Source organism: Anabrus simplex, chromosome 14 (genome assembly GCF_040414725.1).
Source record: "Anabrus simplex isolate iqAnaSimp1 chromosome 14, ASM4041472v1, whole genome shotgun sequence".
Taxonomy (NCBI): domain Eukaryota; kingdom Metazoa; phylum Arthropoda; class Insecta; order Orthoptera; family Tettigoniidae; genus Anabrus; species Anabrus simplex.
The window spans coordinates 6,209,759-6,224,541 of NC_090278.1; the positions used below are offsets into that span (position 1 = coordinate 6,209,759).

General features: G+C 39.0%; 1 protein-coding gene across 7 annotated transcripts in view; it reads right to left on the reverse strand.

Annotated features, from left to right (window-relative positions):
• LOC136885706 (uncharacterized) overlaps positions 1 to 14,783 on the reverse strand; it is a 101,412-nt gene that overhangs the window by 83,286 nt on the left and 3,343 nt on the right. For 6 of the 7 annotated variants that reach the window (XR_010861591.2, XR_010861590.2, XR_010861589.2 and 3 more), the window contains exon 2: positions 4,562 to 4,675. Coding sequence is in view for 2 of the 7 variants with exons in the window: in XM_067158424.2 (XP_067014525.2) it covers positions 4,562 to 4,675 (114 nt within the window). In the remaining 5 variants the exon portion in view is untranslated. Of the gene's footprint in view, positions 1 to 4,561; positions 4,676 to 7,995; positions 8,130 to 14,783 lie in introns of all 7 variants that reach the window. The other variant, XR_010861592.2, reaches the window with a different exon arrangement.

Here is a 14,783-nt window from a genome sequence, read left to right on the forward strand (position 1 = left end):
ATGCTGGACCCCAACTTTTGCTTGCAACCATTAGACGATATTGGATACCTAATGGTAAGTCTGTCATTAGGCACATAACACACAAGTGTCTCCCTTCCTACAAGTTGAAGGCAAGTACATCAACTCAACTCATGGGCCAGCTCCCACACCACAGGGTAGAACCCAACAGACCATTTTTGAACTGTGGAGTTGACTATGGGGGTCCACTTTACATTAAGCAAGGGACTCGTAAGAGCAAAACAAAGCTAAAATGTTATATTGCTCTATTCATCTGCATGGCTACCAAGGCGATCCATCTTGAACTTGTCTCTGACCTGTCTACTGATGCGTTCCTAGCTGCTCTGCGTAGATTTACACCGCGTCGGGGTATCTGCCAGAATATCTACAGCAACAATGGAAGTACCTTCGTGGGAGCAAGAAACGAGCTACGGGAGCTTTACACCCTTTTCAGATCTCAAGTACATCAGAGGAAGGTGGATGACTTCACATCTCAATGTGGAATCCAGTGGCATTTTATTCCACCGCATGCCCCTCATTTTGGTGGGCTGTGGGAGGCTGGCATAAAGTCTACTAAGTCCCATTTGAAGAAGGTTGCAGGAAATCTTGTACTGACTTTTGAAGAAATGTCCACGTTGTTAGTCCAGATTGAGGCATGCCTGAATTCGAGACCAATAACCAAATTGTCTGATAATCCTGATGACTATTCATTCCTGACTCCCGGTCACTTCCTGATTGGAGAACCTCTCACAACCATCCCAGAGCCAGATTTACTTACAGTTTCAGGTTCTCGTCTGTCCAGGTGGCAATTACTTCAGTGTTGCAGACAGTACTTCTGGAAGCGATGGTCAAGGGACTATCTATGTCAACTCCAGCAGTGGACTAAGTGGTCAGCAGGAAGGGTCAACCTTCAACCCGGAACTCTGGTTCTTCTCAAGGAAGACAACTTGCCACCTCTCGTGTGGCAGACAGGGATCGTGGTAGATACGCACGCAGGTGCTGACGGCTTGGTGCGAGTTGCCACTATTCGCACTCCCAAGGGGACCTTCAAACAGCCAATTGCAAAACTTTGTGTCTTCCCAGAAGAGGTTAAAACTGTATATAGTGAAAAAGTGTAATTAGTGAAAAGGTGTAATCTTTTATGTGCTAAAACTTTGGTTTTTTCATTTGACTTTTTCAGTGTGAGTGCTAATTTTTATTGTTCTTAATAATATTTATGTTTGTAATTTATATATAAATTAGGTGGGCGGTATGTTGAACGCCATGTGTTTTTTTCGTCAGAGGTCAGCACAATCAGACTGCTACAGCCCCAGTGGAAGGGGGACAGAGTCACGCGCCTTACCGGCGTCAGTGAGTTCCGAGACTTGGATGAGCGTGGGTAACAGTATTGTGTTTGTGCGCTACAACATGGACCATGGCATCCTAATGTATATTTTGTACAGTGTAAATAGTTTTGTGAATGAATGAAGTATGTAATGTACATTATGTTGGCCTTCCCTTTGCACTTAATGAAGCACATTTCGTGGACTGTGGGAAGAGCTAGGCCTCGTTCAACACGAGTAAGCAACTCTAAAATGAGACCGAACACACGGAAAACCATCTTCAGGGCTGTCGACAGTGTGGTTCGAAGCTACTACATCCCGAATGTGACCCAAACTATGCAGCCAATTGCTTGGAGAAAAGCTATCTGACAGCATGGATAGAAGTAAACTGAATGGTTTGGACATGCTAAGAGGATAAGAAGGAAGTATACTGATGATGATGATGGAGCCTAAGCCTGAAGGAAGAGCAACAAGAGGTAGATCCAGAATAAGATATACTCAATCAAGAACAGGATAATAAGAAATAATCCTGAATGAAACAAAGATTGAAGATTTGCATGTAGTTACATAGAGAAAGATGGAAGGTGTCACTAACATCCCGACCTCGCTGGAGCTGGAAAATCTTTTGCTTTCGTTTTACACTATGAAAGGAAAACTGATGACGGCAATTTACTGAGCCGATTGCAGGAACGGTAGTTAGACGATGTTTACCATTAAAAAAATGTCTAAGTATGTATGCCGTGTTACAAAGATGTTATTTAACATTTAGACACTGTCTAAAACCAATGTTCAAGCGGCCATGTTCAAACACTGTCGAGAACACTGTTTAAACTCAAATTTTAGGAGTGAATCACAATCAGAGTTTATGTACCACAAAACATAGAATTTGTATTACAGTGAAACCTTGTTAGTGCATTCCTCATTAACATGTTTTCCCACTTAGCACATCGTAAATTCAAAGCCCCGATTCTCATCGTATTAAATCTATATAAAATTACCTCACTTATCACGTCATATATTTTCGCTATACAGCTTAGTACGATCACATTTTTCCTAGAGCTGAAAATGTCATTTGTCATCTCTTGTGAAACAAACGTGTTTTCCAACTCGGATAAGATCCATCGCCACAGATGCGTGATTACAGAGAACGGCATTAAATTCCTGAAGTTCATAGGATAAGTCGCACATTCAGGGAGCAAGCCGTTAGCCTCAGGAATGTTCAGTTTTGCTTCCGCAGCAAGATTGCTGAATAACACAGCGAGTCTATTTGTCTTGTATTTCGCATTCTGCTCAGAAGTTAGAAATGTATTTTGTGTTGAAAGGTACAGTGACTACGCGTCTGGATTAGGAACATATTCGTCCGAAATTGACTAGCGTGGTGCATATTGTCTTGTGATAGCCTAGTTAAATATATGGAAAAAATCGTCAAATTCCTTGCTAATGAAGACAAAATTAAAATCTTTCAGAAATTGGATTGGCATCCGCATCTTCAAGCGCGCAGAGGTTATGAATGTTGAACTCGCACCTTCGAGTTTCGACTCGATCATTCGACTTGGTCGAAGTTCTTCAAACTGGCGGTCAAAGTCATTCCTCCCGGTCGCACATGGTCGAGTGTTACCTCCAATTCATTGTCTAAGAGGTCTCTACTACCATTTGGTTTAGAAAGAGTGTGATCTGCAATAATACTTGGCCCCCATGCATATGTTTTCATATTTAATGTTTGGTGTTCTTCGCTCAGTGCCTTTGTTATTTTATAAACCACAGCAGAAAATGTTTTCATATTTGTTCTCTCGTGTTTTCACACCTTTTAATACTTTCCTCTCATCTTTAGAAATGGTGGATATACTTTTCACTGTACCCGTGGATACTTGATGTAAAATGCCCTCATGTTTCCACATCCCAGTTGGATAGTTTTTATTCGTATATTCAGTAGTACGTTTTCTCGCTTAACACGTTCATTTTTGTTGTCCCCTGCAAAAACATCTTAACAAGGTTTTACGGTATCATGTTGAGATGATTCCGGGAAGAAAGGTTAGTCCGACGGCCCCCTACTGCAAAATCACAGCAATTCATTTCAAATGTACGGGGAGGAACAGTTTAAAATAAGATTTTGTTTTTCAAGAGATAATATAAGGGACTTACAGTAGTTACCAGACTGTCCCTTGTGTCAGGCTCAATAAATGTCAACTTGACTACAATTCTTGGCAACCAATTTATTTTATTATACTTGGGATAATTTTCTTGGAATTATAGGTTACATCGACTAGGCCTACATCCATCCATATCATAAAACCTGTACCGATCATCAGATGGCTGTCACATACATCAACTGGGTGGGATTCAGTTACATTATATTTACTGCCAAGTAAGCACACATAATAGTGACACAAGAAAGTTTTTTTTTTTTTCCAGATAATCGTCCCGCCATTTCAGATAAATTTTCAGCAACTATGAGACAGGAAAATGCAAGGACTGGGAAGGAGGAGCCGTGGCTACAATAAAAGCCCCAGTATTTGCTTGGTGTAAAAATGGAGAAACTACGGAAAACAATCATCAGGACTGCTGATGGTGTGTTTCGAACCTACGATCTCCAGAATGCAAGCTACATCTATTTGGCCTATACAACTCATTTGGCTGCACAGTACCATAATTCCATCTTCCCTTCACCAATGCTATTTATATTACACTTACTGTAACAACACTATAATGAAAGCTACACTTCCCAACACGGTTGCGTGTCGCTTTACTCTCGACAATATTACAAGATTTAATTTCCACCAAAAATGATAGACAAACCATGCACGCGCTTAGTCATATTTGTGTAACGTGTAGGACGACGTCAGCTGACTAAAGTTTGGCGCGCGTACAGACGAATTTCATTGGTTGCGACAATATTGAAACTTTAAATGACGTCTAGCTAAACAATGGCTGAACATTGTTCGTAACTTAGATAAACGTTGTCTAAGGCTTAAAAACAGCTTCTTTCTTTTTTTTTTTTTTTTAATTTTGCTTTACGTCAAACTGACACAGATAGGTCTTATGGCGACGATGGGATAGGAAAGGCCTAGGTGTGGGAAGGAAGCGGCCATGGCCTTAATTAAGGTACAGCCCCAGCATTTGCTTGGTGTGAAAATGGGAAACCACAGAAAACAATATTCAAAGCTGCTGACAGTGGGGTTCGAACCCACTATGTTAGTTAGCAAACAATAGTTTTTTTAAACGAATGGTAAGTACACACTCACCAATGATGGAAATTCAGTTTCTTGAACCAATCCCGGCTCCTCTTTCACTGTCAACCAACCTGGCTCTTCTTTTACGGTCAACATCTCCTCCTCATTGCTAGACACTGGCGACAACTGAAAAAAAAAAAAAAAATCACACATCATAAGTGACAGAGAACAGTCAGTGGAGGAAGGAGCTAAGTTGGTTTCTCTCACTTTTCAGGTGATATAAAAAGCTGCTTTATCATTACAGTATTGTGGAGACCAAATTTTACATGTTTATTCTACAGAGTGGGCGAGAAGTCCCCTACCCATGTAACTGTTTAGTATCAAATGCTATTTATGCTATGTTATTTATGCAGGTTGGTAGCTGTATTACTTCTCATTAATAGTTGGAACCAAGTGTTGGAATACATACTGTCGCAGTCAAGTGTTAGTGTGAAGCCATGGCAGATGTGAGCGGTAAGAGTTACACTACTGAGGAGCGGTTAGTGGCAAGTGTGTGGGTGCACGAACGACAACACACAGGGCAAACAATGAGACAGATTATGGGAGCATTCCAGGGAAGATTTAATAAGGCTCCACCGTGAAAAGCAACACTTATCGATTGGGATAGACGTGTTAAAGAAAGGCCATAGAGTCTAAGGAAGAAGATACGAGAAGAAACGTGCTGGAGTCTGTGCTTCAATTGAACAATCTTCAATGAAGTCGATGCGTAAACGTCTTTCGGAACTCTGTATACCGAGGATAACAGTGTGAGATTACACTAAAAAAAGACCTTAAGTTCAGACCTTTTTGACCAATGTTCATAAACGAATTACCGGATAAAGACCAAAATGAGCACGTTTTAGCATGCTGTGATTTGTTAACCAAATTCCCAAATGCAGTGAGACATACCAAGGTTATGTTTTCAGTTGAATGTGCTATTTATCGCAGCTCACGTGCTAGAAATGTCATGTGGGCCAAAGAGAATCCTCATTACAGAATTGAGTTGGAAAGGAACCACACCTGACAACTCGTTATGGGGAGTCACTAAGTTGCATGTCGTTATTCTACAAACGAGGAACTGCGCAATGCTGTTGACGATACATTTCGCACTATAACACCAGATATGCTCAAAAATATGTCAAGAAGAACATGGAGGAATACAGAAGTGTGTTTACAGCATGATGATGGCCTCTAGCAAGACCGAAACTAGTATCAAATATATATAACTTTTTTTTTTTTTTTTTTAAGGTTACAACAAACAGTATTGAATACGTGGAAATCTTTTAGCTTGTTTCACTCTTTTTATCTTTTGTAAATAATAATAAATAATAACCAAACCGCTACAATGGGGAACATACAGATATATTGGACACTTAATATGTAAGTAATAATGTTATTTGCTTCAAGGCCCACTAACTACATTTTACGGCTTTCAGAGACTACGAGGTGCTGGAATTTAGTCCTGCAGTAGTTCTTTCACATGCCAGTACATCTACCGACACAAAGCTGACGTATTTGAGCAGCTTCAAATACCACCGGACTGAGCCAGGATTGAACCTGTCAAGCTGAGGTTAGAAGGCCAGTGATCTACCATCTGAGCCACTCAGCTCAGCTAATAATAATGATAATACATATGTAACATAACATCTGATACTAAACAGTTACAGGGGTACGGGGACTTCTCGCCCACCCTGTACGCTGGATTATGAATTTTAGTATCAACTCAAGTCATATACAGATAAGACAGGAGATAACTAATGGAAAAGCAATGGGAGTACGGGGATGATATAGTAATGACATTCACTGACATTGAAAAGGCATATGACATTGTCCCCAGGACTAAAGTTTGGAACAGTCTGGTGTAAAATGGAATTGGACAGGTATTAATAAAAATGATCATGACAATGTACAAGGAATGTTGTAGTTGCATGCAAACACAATTTGGCAGGACAAGTTGGTTCAAAATCACTAGTAGGCTGCTAGTGGCTTTACGTTGCACGGACACAGATAGGTCTTATGGTGACGATGGGGTAGGAAAGGCCTAGTAGTTGGAAGGAAGGGGCCGTGGCCTTAATTAAGGTACAGCCCCAGCATTTGTCTGGTGTGAAAATGGGAAACCATGGAAAACCATCTTCAGGGCTGCCGACAGTCGGATTCGAGCCCACTATCTTCCAGGTGCAAGCTCACAGCCGCGCGCCCATAACTTCAGGGCCAACTCGCCTGGTACTAGTGGGCTGAGACAGGGAAGTGTTGTATCGCCAACCCTGTTTATAATAGTAATGGATGACATCATGACAACAGCAGAAGCAGCATATGAAAGAAGAAAAATGAACATGTTATTTGCAGATGATATTGTAATTTGGGGAGAAGAGGACATGAATGTTCAAGAACAGTTGGATGTGGTGAATTTGAAGATCGAAGAATGTGGTTGAAAATAAGAGTAGAAAAGAGTAAAACTCTTGTTATGACTACAGGGGAGAAAGAAGGGAAAGGTCAGATTAGACATGCAGACAAGCCCCTGGAAGTAGAGGAGATGTTCAAATACCTGGGGAGTGAATTAATGGAGAATGCTCGACTGGATGCTGAAATCAATAAGAGGAATCAAGCTGGATGGTGTTTCTATCATAGTGTAAGATATATGTAAAGGGACAAAGATGTGCCAATGGAAGCAAAGAAAATTATGTACAAGATGTATTACGTACCCATAACAACTTACGGAGCAGAAACTTGGACATGACAAAGAAGGATGAGAGTCGAATACAGGCAGCCAAAATGAAGTTCTTGAGGAGTATGATACAGAGTAGAAGAGAGAAAATAAGGAATGAGAAAATCTGGGAAGAAAATGGAGTGGAAAAAATGAATGATAGAATAGAGAAGAGCCGAGTAAGATGGTTTGGGCACAATAAGCGAATGAGTGATGAAAGAATGCAAAAAAAGGTGATGGAAATGCAAATGCAAGGAAGGAGAGGCCGCGGACGACCGTGACTGAGATGGAAAGACACAATCCAACGTAGTATTAGGGAAAGAAACCTGGACTGGGACACAGTTTGGAGAAGCAGCTCGATAATGGAAAATGATGATGATGAGGAGGAGGAACAAGTAAAGAAACATAAAATAGGATGAACATAACGACAGGATAGTGTGGGAAGAAGGAGCAACAGAAAGAGGAGACAAAGACAATCTCCACATCTTCAAATAGACAGGCTCTCTTCTCATTGATCTCAGTTCTCCTACGTCCATCCCTCAGCCTCCGACAAAACTTTTGTCTGCTGCCCAGCTTAATCAGGAGGGAGGGCATCAACATTCACTGCTTGGTCATCTTGACAGATTTTCAGTCCTGATGTGGGACAAGTGTAGGATAAGAAGTACGCCAGGTAAGTGTTGGAAAAGGGAAGATAAGTACAGGTGGTAAAAGTTTAGGAACACAGGACAAACACACAAGGAAAGCATAACGCAGTTCATATTACTATAAAGCCAGGTTCACACGGAGTCGTAAACTGGGAATCGGTCAGCCGGTTGTGATCGCTACCTCATGTTAACAGGCAGTAATGGGAGTGGGAGTCGACTGGTTGGAGTGAGCACCACCGCTTCAGTCATATTCCTGCCGAAGAGGTGACAACATGACAATGTATAAAATGAGTATCGCACAGTTGATGAAATTCGTCGAGTTGTTTCACAAAAAGGAATGTTTGTGGAATGTAAATTACAAAGCATGAAAGATTCTGACATGCAAGGGAGGAAGCATTATACACTGAAATGAACATTGATGGTTTCAAGATTCATGGAGTGGCACCCAAAAAAAACCTTCCTGTTATCAGGAAATTCAAAATATTTTGTGCAAACTCGAAGACATCTAGAGCCTCTGCTGACAATATATATAAACAATCTAGCAACCCACGATTTTCGATAGTGCATTCATTTTAAAAATTAACCTGGAAATGAATAAAACTGAATCAAAACCAGAAGTTCCAAGTTCCAGGCAGCACAACATAGAAGCGGCTAGAAGAAAGAAATGTTTTTGATAATGATGTCCCTCCAGCAAGAAGCTCGTCAAATGAAAAAGGGACACATGAAAATTTTAAGTTTCTTCTTCATGAAGTTTAGATTCTGCCGGAATTGTTCTTCTCATATTAGTGTCTTTTCTCTAAATTTCACTTTTAATTTATTGAGCAAAAACCAAAACTGATTTAGCTCCTTCCTGAACACCTTTCTGTAGCAATTTTGATTTTACAACGATAACTCCCTGCAAATACATTTTCAAATGATTTTTCAACTCATGTATTAATAGGCTGCAAACAACTTTCGCAGCTTCACATTCTGCCATGATTGAACGAGTGAGAAATGTACGAACGAGGGAACTTGTTTCGAATGAACTGGAAAAGGTCTTGAGTCCCTGAGTTGAAAAAGCAAGTTGTAGCTCAAAACAATTAGTGTTCTCGCCCAGTTAACGACTCCGTGTAAACCCGTATTAATACTGATTTAAACAACGTCATGCATGAAACAGGATGCTAAACATGGTTTTAGATAAGGTGACCAAACGTCCTTATTTGTCCAGACATGTCCTCCTTTTTAGACCTTTGTCCGGCGTCCGGGTGGATTTTTAACCCTCCAAGTACTATTGTCTCGCTATGAGATGATTGGGATCCCAGCTCAAGTGCTATCGTCTCGCAGTGAGACGATTAATAAAATCGGTATAACAATCGATTTTACGAATATTCTCGCTGCAAAATGAAATTCTCTATTCTGGTAGGCAGTGCAAGTTGGTCTTTGGTTGGGGAAGGAAATCAGTAAGCAGCGATCTTGTCAGCTGTGAACTGGTCTTTGTTTATGTCTGCTCAAACTGTGCGGTTGCTTCGAGCGTTTGAAGGTTATTGTTTGCTAGCCGATTTGTGATAATTGTGTGGCTGATTTACTTTATTTTAATTGGTTTCTTTTAGTTTAGTGATTATTATAATACAAACATGAGTGAACTAAGTGGTTCAAGTGCAATTAGAGAAGCAGTGGAGGAGCTTGGGAGTGATGAAAGTGAAGACGACATTGGTAATGTAGAAGATTTTCCTGATGATTTATCATTAGACAACTTTTCTTCTGGAAGTGGGGAAGAATATGACCCTAATTTAGATACCCATGACTATAGTGATGCGTCAAGTAGTGATGTAGGCAATCCAAACTTGCTAACTCTACCAGGCACATCTAGACCTAATAACCCACCACAACAGACTTTCTCTGAGTTTTTTTTATTATTCATTGAAGTTTATATTATTATATATTATTGTGCTTGTAATGAAATTTGGCACATTTTGTAAATCTTGGAATTTAATTTCAGATAATGTAGTGCTTGTGACCAACCTCAAAAATTGAAATATCTTTTGATTTTTTTAAAAAAATGACTAATCATCCATTATACTTTTACTGGATAGTTGTAAATAAAACATCCTACTATTATCTTATTCTCTAATTCTTCCTGAAGAAATTGATATATAATATGCCCTAGGCCTTATATAGTTAAAATTTGTATTTATTATGTATGTATGTTCAGTCTTCAGCCCTAAGGCTGGTTGGATCCTCAACAGCTCCGCCATCAGCTGTCATAGATGGCCTAGTCATCACTGAAGAGGCGTACTAGGGAAATGAGGAGTGAAGTAGTTTCCCGTTGCTTTCCTCACCGAGCCATAAGTTGCTATTACATATCAGTCTGCCAAGCCCACTGAAATGCATGCACCAACCGACCCTATGAGCAACATTTTCACACCATTCATAACAGGGACTGGCTGCAGAAAGAATGGCATTACTAGCATCGCTCATACCTCAGTCACTTTCATACTGTCAAAGCCAAGGATAAGACAGAGACAGATCAATGAAAGTAACAAAATTACTCTAGCCCATACCAGAAGACATAGTGCACTGTAAACACTAGGTCCTGCCAGCAAAGGCAAGTATTTATTATAATTTTTTTTAAATGTATCAGCATGCTGCCTCAAGAATGTTCAGCACCTAAGAGTGAAACGATCAGCGCTTGGAGGGTTAAAAAAGTTTTCCTTTTTTAATGAATCTGCTTATTTTGGGGTAATCCATTTTACTACTTCGGTTTTACAAGTGTTCTTTATTATTTCTTAACTGCATGTAAATCACCTATGATATTTGTTCCATTTTTTGAAAATAGATTAAGAGAAGCCTACGTATGACATTTAAATTCATTGATGTCCGTATTTCATGCACATATCATGCAAAGAGAAAGGAAAGAAAAGTATATTCTTGAAATAATTGCAGATTGCAAGAGATGTTCATTTGCTAGAAAAGAAGGTTTTGATTAAAAAAACGTTAGTGTTCATATGGAGAAAGCTATGATGTTGTATGAATCATGCTACAAATACTTTAAACAATGGGTTTTTGTTTTAAAAGGATGGCGTTGAAAAGTGAGGTAGATTATTGTAATGTTGGAAAAAAAATCTGTATTTGTAACCTGTGTAACTTTTCAAACTGATGATTCCATTTCAAAGAATTCCTGAATGAGAGTAGTAATCACCCTGAATTTAACAAGTTACCTTGTGGTCAGAAAAGGGCAAAGTATTTCAAGGAATTTACATGTGAATCGTTTTGTAAGTATATGTTAGACAAGCAACAATACCCGGGAAACAGATAATCATGATGTTAGAAAAGCCAAAACTCCTAAAGGCAATTGGATCTTCAGAAAAGTCCCATCACGGTGTGTAAACTAATTTTGTAGTTTATATTTTGTAAAAATTTACTGTATAATATGGAAATGGATACATGTATGTGAAAATTAGAATATACTAGAAGATATGTCTAAATTCAGACTCTCAATGGAGAATTTTTGTGTCTTTTTTTGGGGCATTGTCCTTTTTACATAGTTTTGTCCTCTTTTTTTTATCTATATGCATTTGGTCACCCTACTTTAACACCATCAACGAAGATTATTATTCTTTAAGGATGGCAACATAGCTTATATGTTACCCAACACATAAATCTAAATAATAATAATAATAATAATAATAATAATAATAATAATAATAATAATAATAATAACAACGACAACAACAACAACAACAACAACAACAATAATAATAATAATAATAATAATAATAATAATAATAATAATAATAATAATAATAATAATAATAACATTCTATGGGCATCTAGAAAGAATGGATGAGAAACGGCTAACTAAGAAAATATTCAAGTACATCACTGGACTAAAAGCTTCAACGAAGTGGGTGGAAGAGGTAAAAAGAGATGCAATAGAAAGTGAACTTACAGTGGATATGGTTCACTAAAGAAAAGAATTTAGAAGTCGAGTGGACAGCATCAAAACATTTCAGGAGAAACCACCAAAATGTAGACCCAAACTGGTCATATCTGAGAAGAAAGAAAGATCAGAAGTGAAAGAATGAAGAGGTTCTGGGAGGAGGAGAAGAAGAATAAGAAGAATAAGAAGAGAAAGTCTTAAGTTCAATGCGGTCCATAGGCGGCCTAATTCGGAAACAATAATAATAATAATTATTTCATGTGGCTATTTCTAACCGACTGCAGTCCTTATAAGGCAGACCCTCCAATGAGGGTGGGCGGCATGTGTGATGTGTAGGTAACTGTGTTATTGTGGTGGAGGATAGTGGTATGTGAGTTGCAGGAATGTTGGGGACAGCACAAACACCCAGTCCCTGAGCCAAGGGAATTAACCATTTAAGGTTAAAATCTCCGACCCGGCCAGGAATTGAACCCGGAACCCTCTGGACCAAAGGCCAGCATGCTAACCATTTAGCCATGGACGCAGACAGAAATCTAAATAATCTATATATATAAAATGCTAACAAGGGTGTTAAAAGGTGAGGTTTGTACCAAAATCTCCAAATCGTCTCAATAGTACTGTACAGGAAAAATCTTTCATTTCTTGAAAAGTCAATGGAAATATATTTTTTTTTTTTTCAAGATTAAATCATTAAATGATCACACCAATAATTGCAAGCAACGGCTTACGGTAACTAGCAATACATTCTGTACTTAGCAGGTTGCTAAACGACTAACGCTTTCCTCTGATGATGGAAGAATACTATCTCTGCTAGATACTCTTTGATTCTCTGACCTTCCCCAGCTGCTGAATATACTCAACAGATGGCAGTACGTTCTTAATAACTTACATGCTGCTAAGAGAAAACATTCTACGTACATACAGACGGGAAGGTATGAAGTCGACTAGCCTTCTGTGTGACCATTAATAAAACGCAGGGACAAAAGTTTGAAAAAGTGGGTAGTCTACTTTCACGAACCCGTATTCAGCCACGGTCAATTGTATATTGAACTATCTGAGACAAGACAGTTTGAAAATGTTAAAATCGAGATACGCCCGAATGGTCGAAGCACAGAGAATGTAGTATGGAAAGAAGTGTTATAAAAATAAATTACAAATGAATCGGTTATTAGGTACCGGTATTAAATGTTCACAATACTGAAAAGGGCAGGCAAAAGAATATGACTGTGACAGGCAAATCAAGACAAGTTATCTGACCTATATATAAGAAATGCTGCTGAGCAGTACGGGTCCACAAGTAATTTTAATTAATGTAACAGATATATTTGAAGACTCTAATTTATATTAGGGCAGAAATTATTTTCTTCTTGGTCCCATTTATAACTTGAGAAAGAAAACTACAAAATACTCCGAGAATTTTTTTTGCAAATTTGCAGTTTGCACTGTTGATTTTTTTAAAATGTTGCTTTAAATGTTGCACTGACATAGATTGGTCTTATGGCAACGATGGAATAGGAAAGGGCTAGGAGTAGGAAGGAACCGACAGTGGCCTTAATGAAAATTAAATTAAATTGCCTGGTGTGAAAATGGGAAACGACGGAAAACCATCTTCAGGGCTGCCGACAGTGGGTTTCAAACCCACCATCCCGAATGCAAGCTCATAGCTGCGCACCTCTAACCGCATGGCCAACACACTCAGATTGCAATGTTTTAATATGAAAGCCCTAATTGAATATTACTACGACCTCAACCTGCAGAGAAGTTGGCGATGAATAAGTTGTAAGTGCATAGGTGTTTTTTGCAAATGTGCACATTTTATTTAATTCCAGATACAGTTCAGTATATAACATTTCTCTGTGGATCAGTGGTAGTGTCGGCCCTCAGATGCCAAGATTGAGAGTTTGAACATGACAGATGTATTACAAACTATCCACTTCATGTCAGTATCAATATGACGAACTAAGAAGCAATGAATTGTTTAACCACCTTATCGATACCTTTATTTGCCTTTGGCAATTTTATAAAATCATTCGTAGTACATGTTTCGTACATCAGGTACAAAAATATGAAAGTATACACAATTTATTGTTCTCATAACAGCCTTGATCTCTTCTAATTAGAAACGTATAACTTTATCTAATGGGGGGATGGTGGTGGTTGGAGTGGGGGAGAAGAATGCTTAAAATGTGTAATTAAAATCTTATCCTTAACCAAAATATTATTAAAACATTCGTTCAGCTTCCGATTAAAAAGATAAAAAGTCTTTATAAGTCTCTTTCATACTTCTGCTCGAAAGCATGTTTAACTAGTTAACTTGTTACGAACTTATTACTAACGGTATAATTAATGTGTAATTAGAAACTTGTCCTTAACTGTTCACGTGTTTAATGTTCAGTGTATTGTTCCTACGCAATTTTCATTACATGAGTGTGTATGTACATAATACCTTCATACAGTACGGGAAATCTTGTTCAAAAACACCGTACGACTCAGAGCTGGGCGAGCGCTGGGTGTATTATGGCAAATGGTAGTGGTGGTGATTACTGTTTTAAGAGGAAGTACAACTAGGCAACCATCCTCTATATAACACTAATCAGAGAGAAACAATGGAAGGGATCCGACACTTCGAAAACTGAAGGTATTGACCAAAGAAAGACAAGGGCCACGAAGGGCGTGAAAATGAAAGACTCCCTAGGATTCGCAAACCTAAAACTGACGGGGTTGGAAAAGAACAAGGGAGGTCGGATAGGACAGATGAACGTGAGGAGCCTGGCACAAGTAAGTGGAAGCAATGCCAGGACTCAGCTAAGGGCCCTGCGATCGCCAACCCACGCTCCCAAGTTGAGAGCCCCTGGGGCTATTATGGCAAAGTGCTTGATGGGAGACACCATTGCTGCAAACTTTTAGAAATGAAAAATAGGAAGATTTTTTTATTCTTGGATTTCATCACATATATTGCATCACAGTCTAGTGAAAAAAGGACACGAA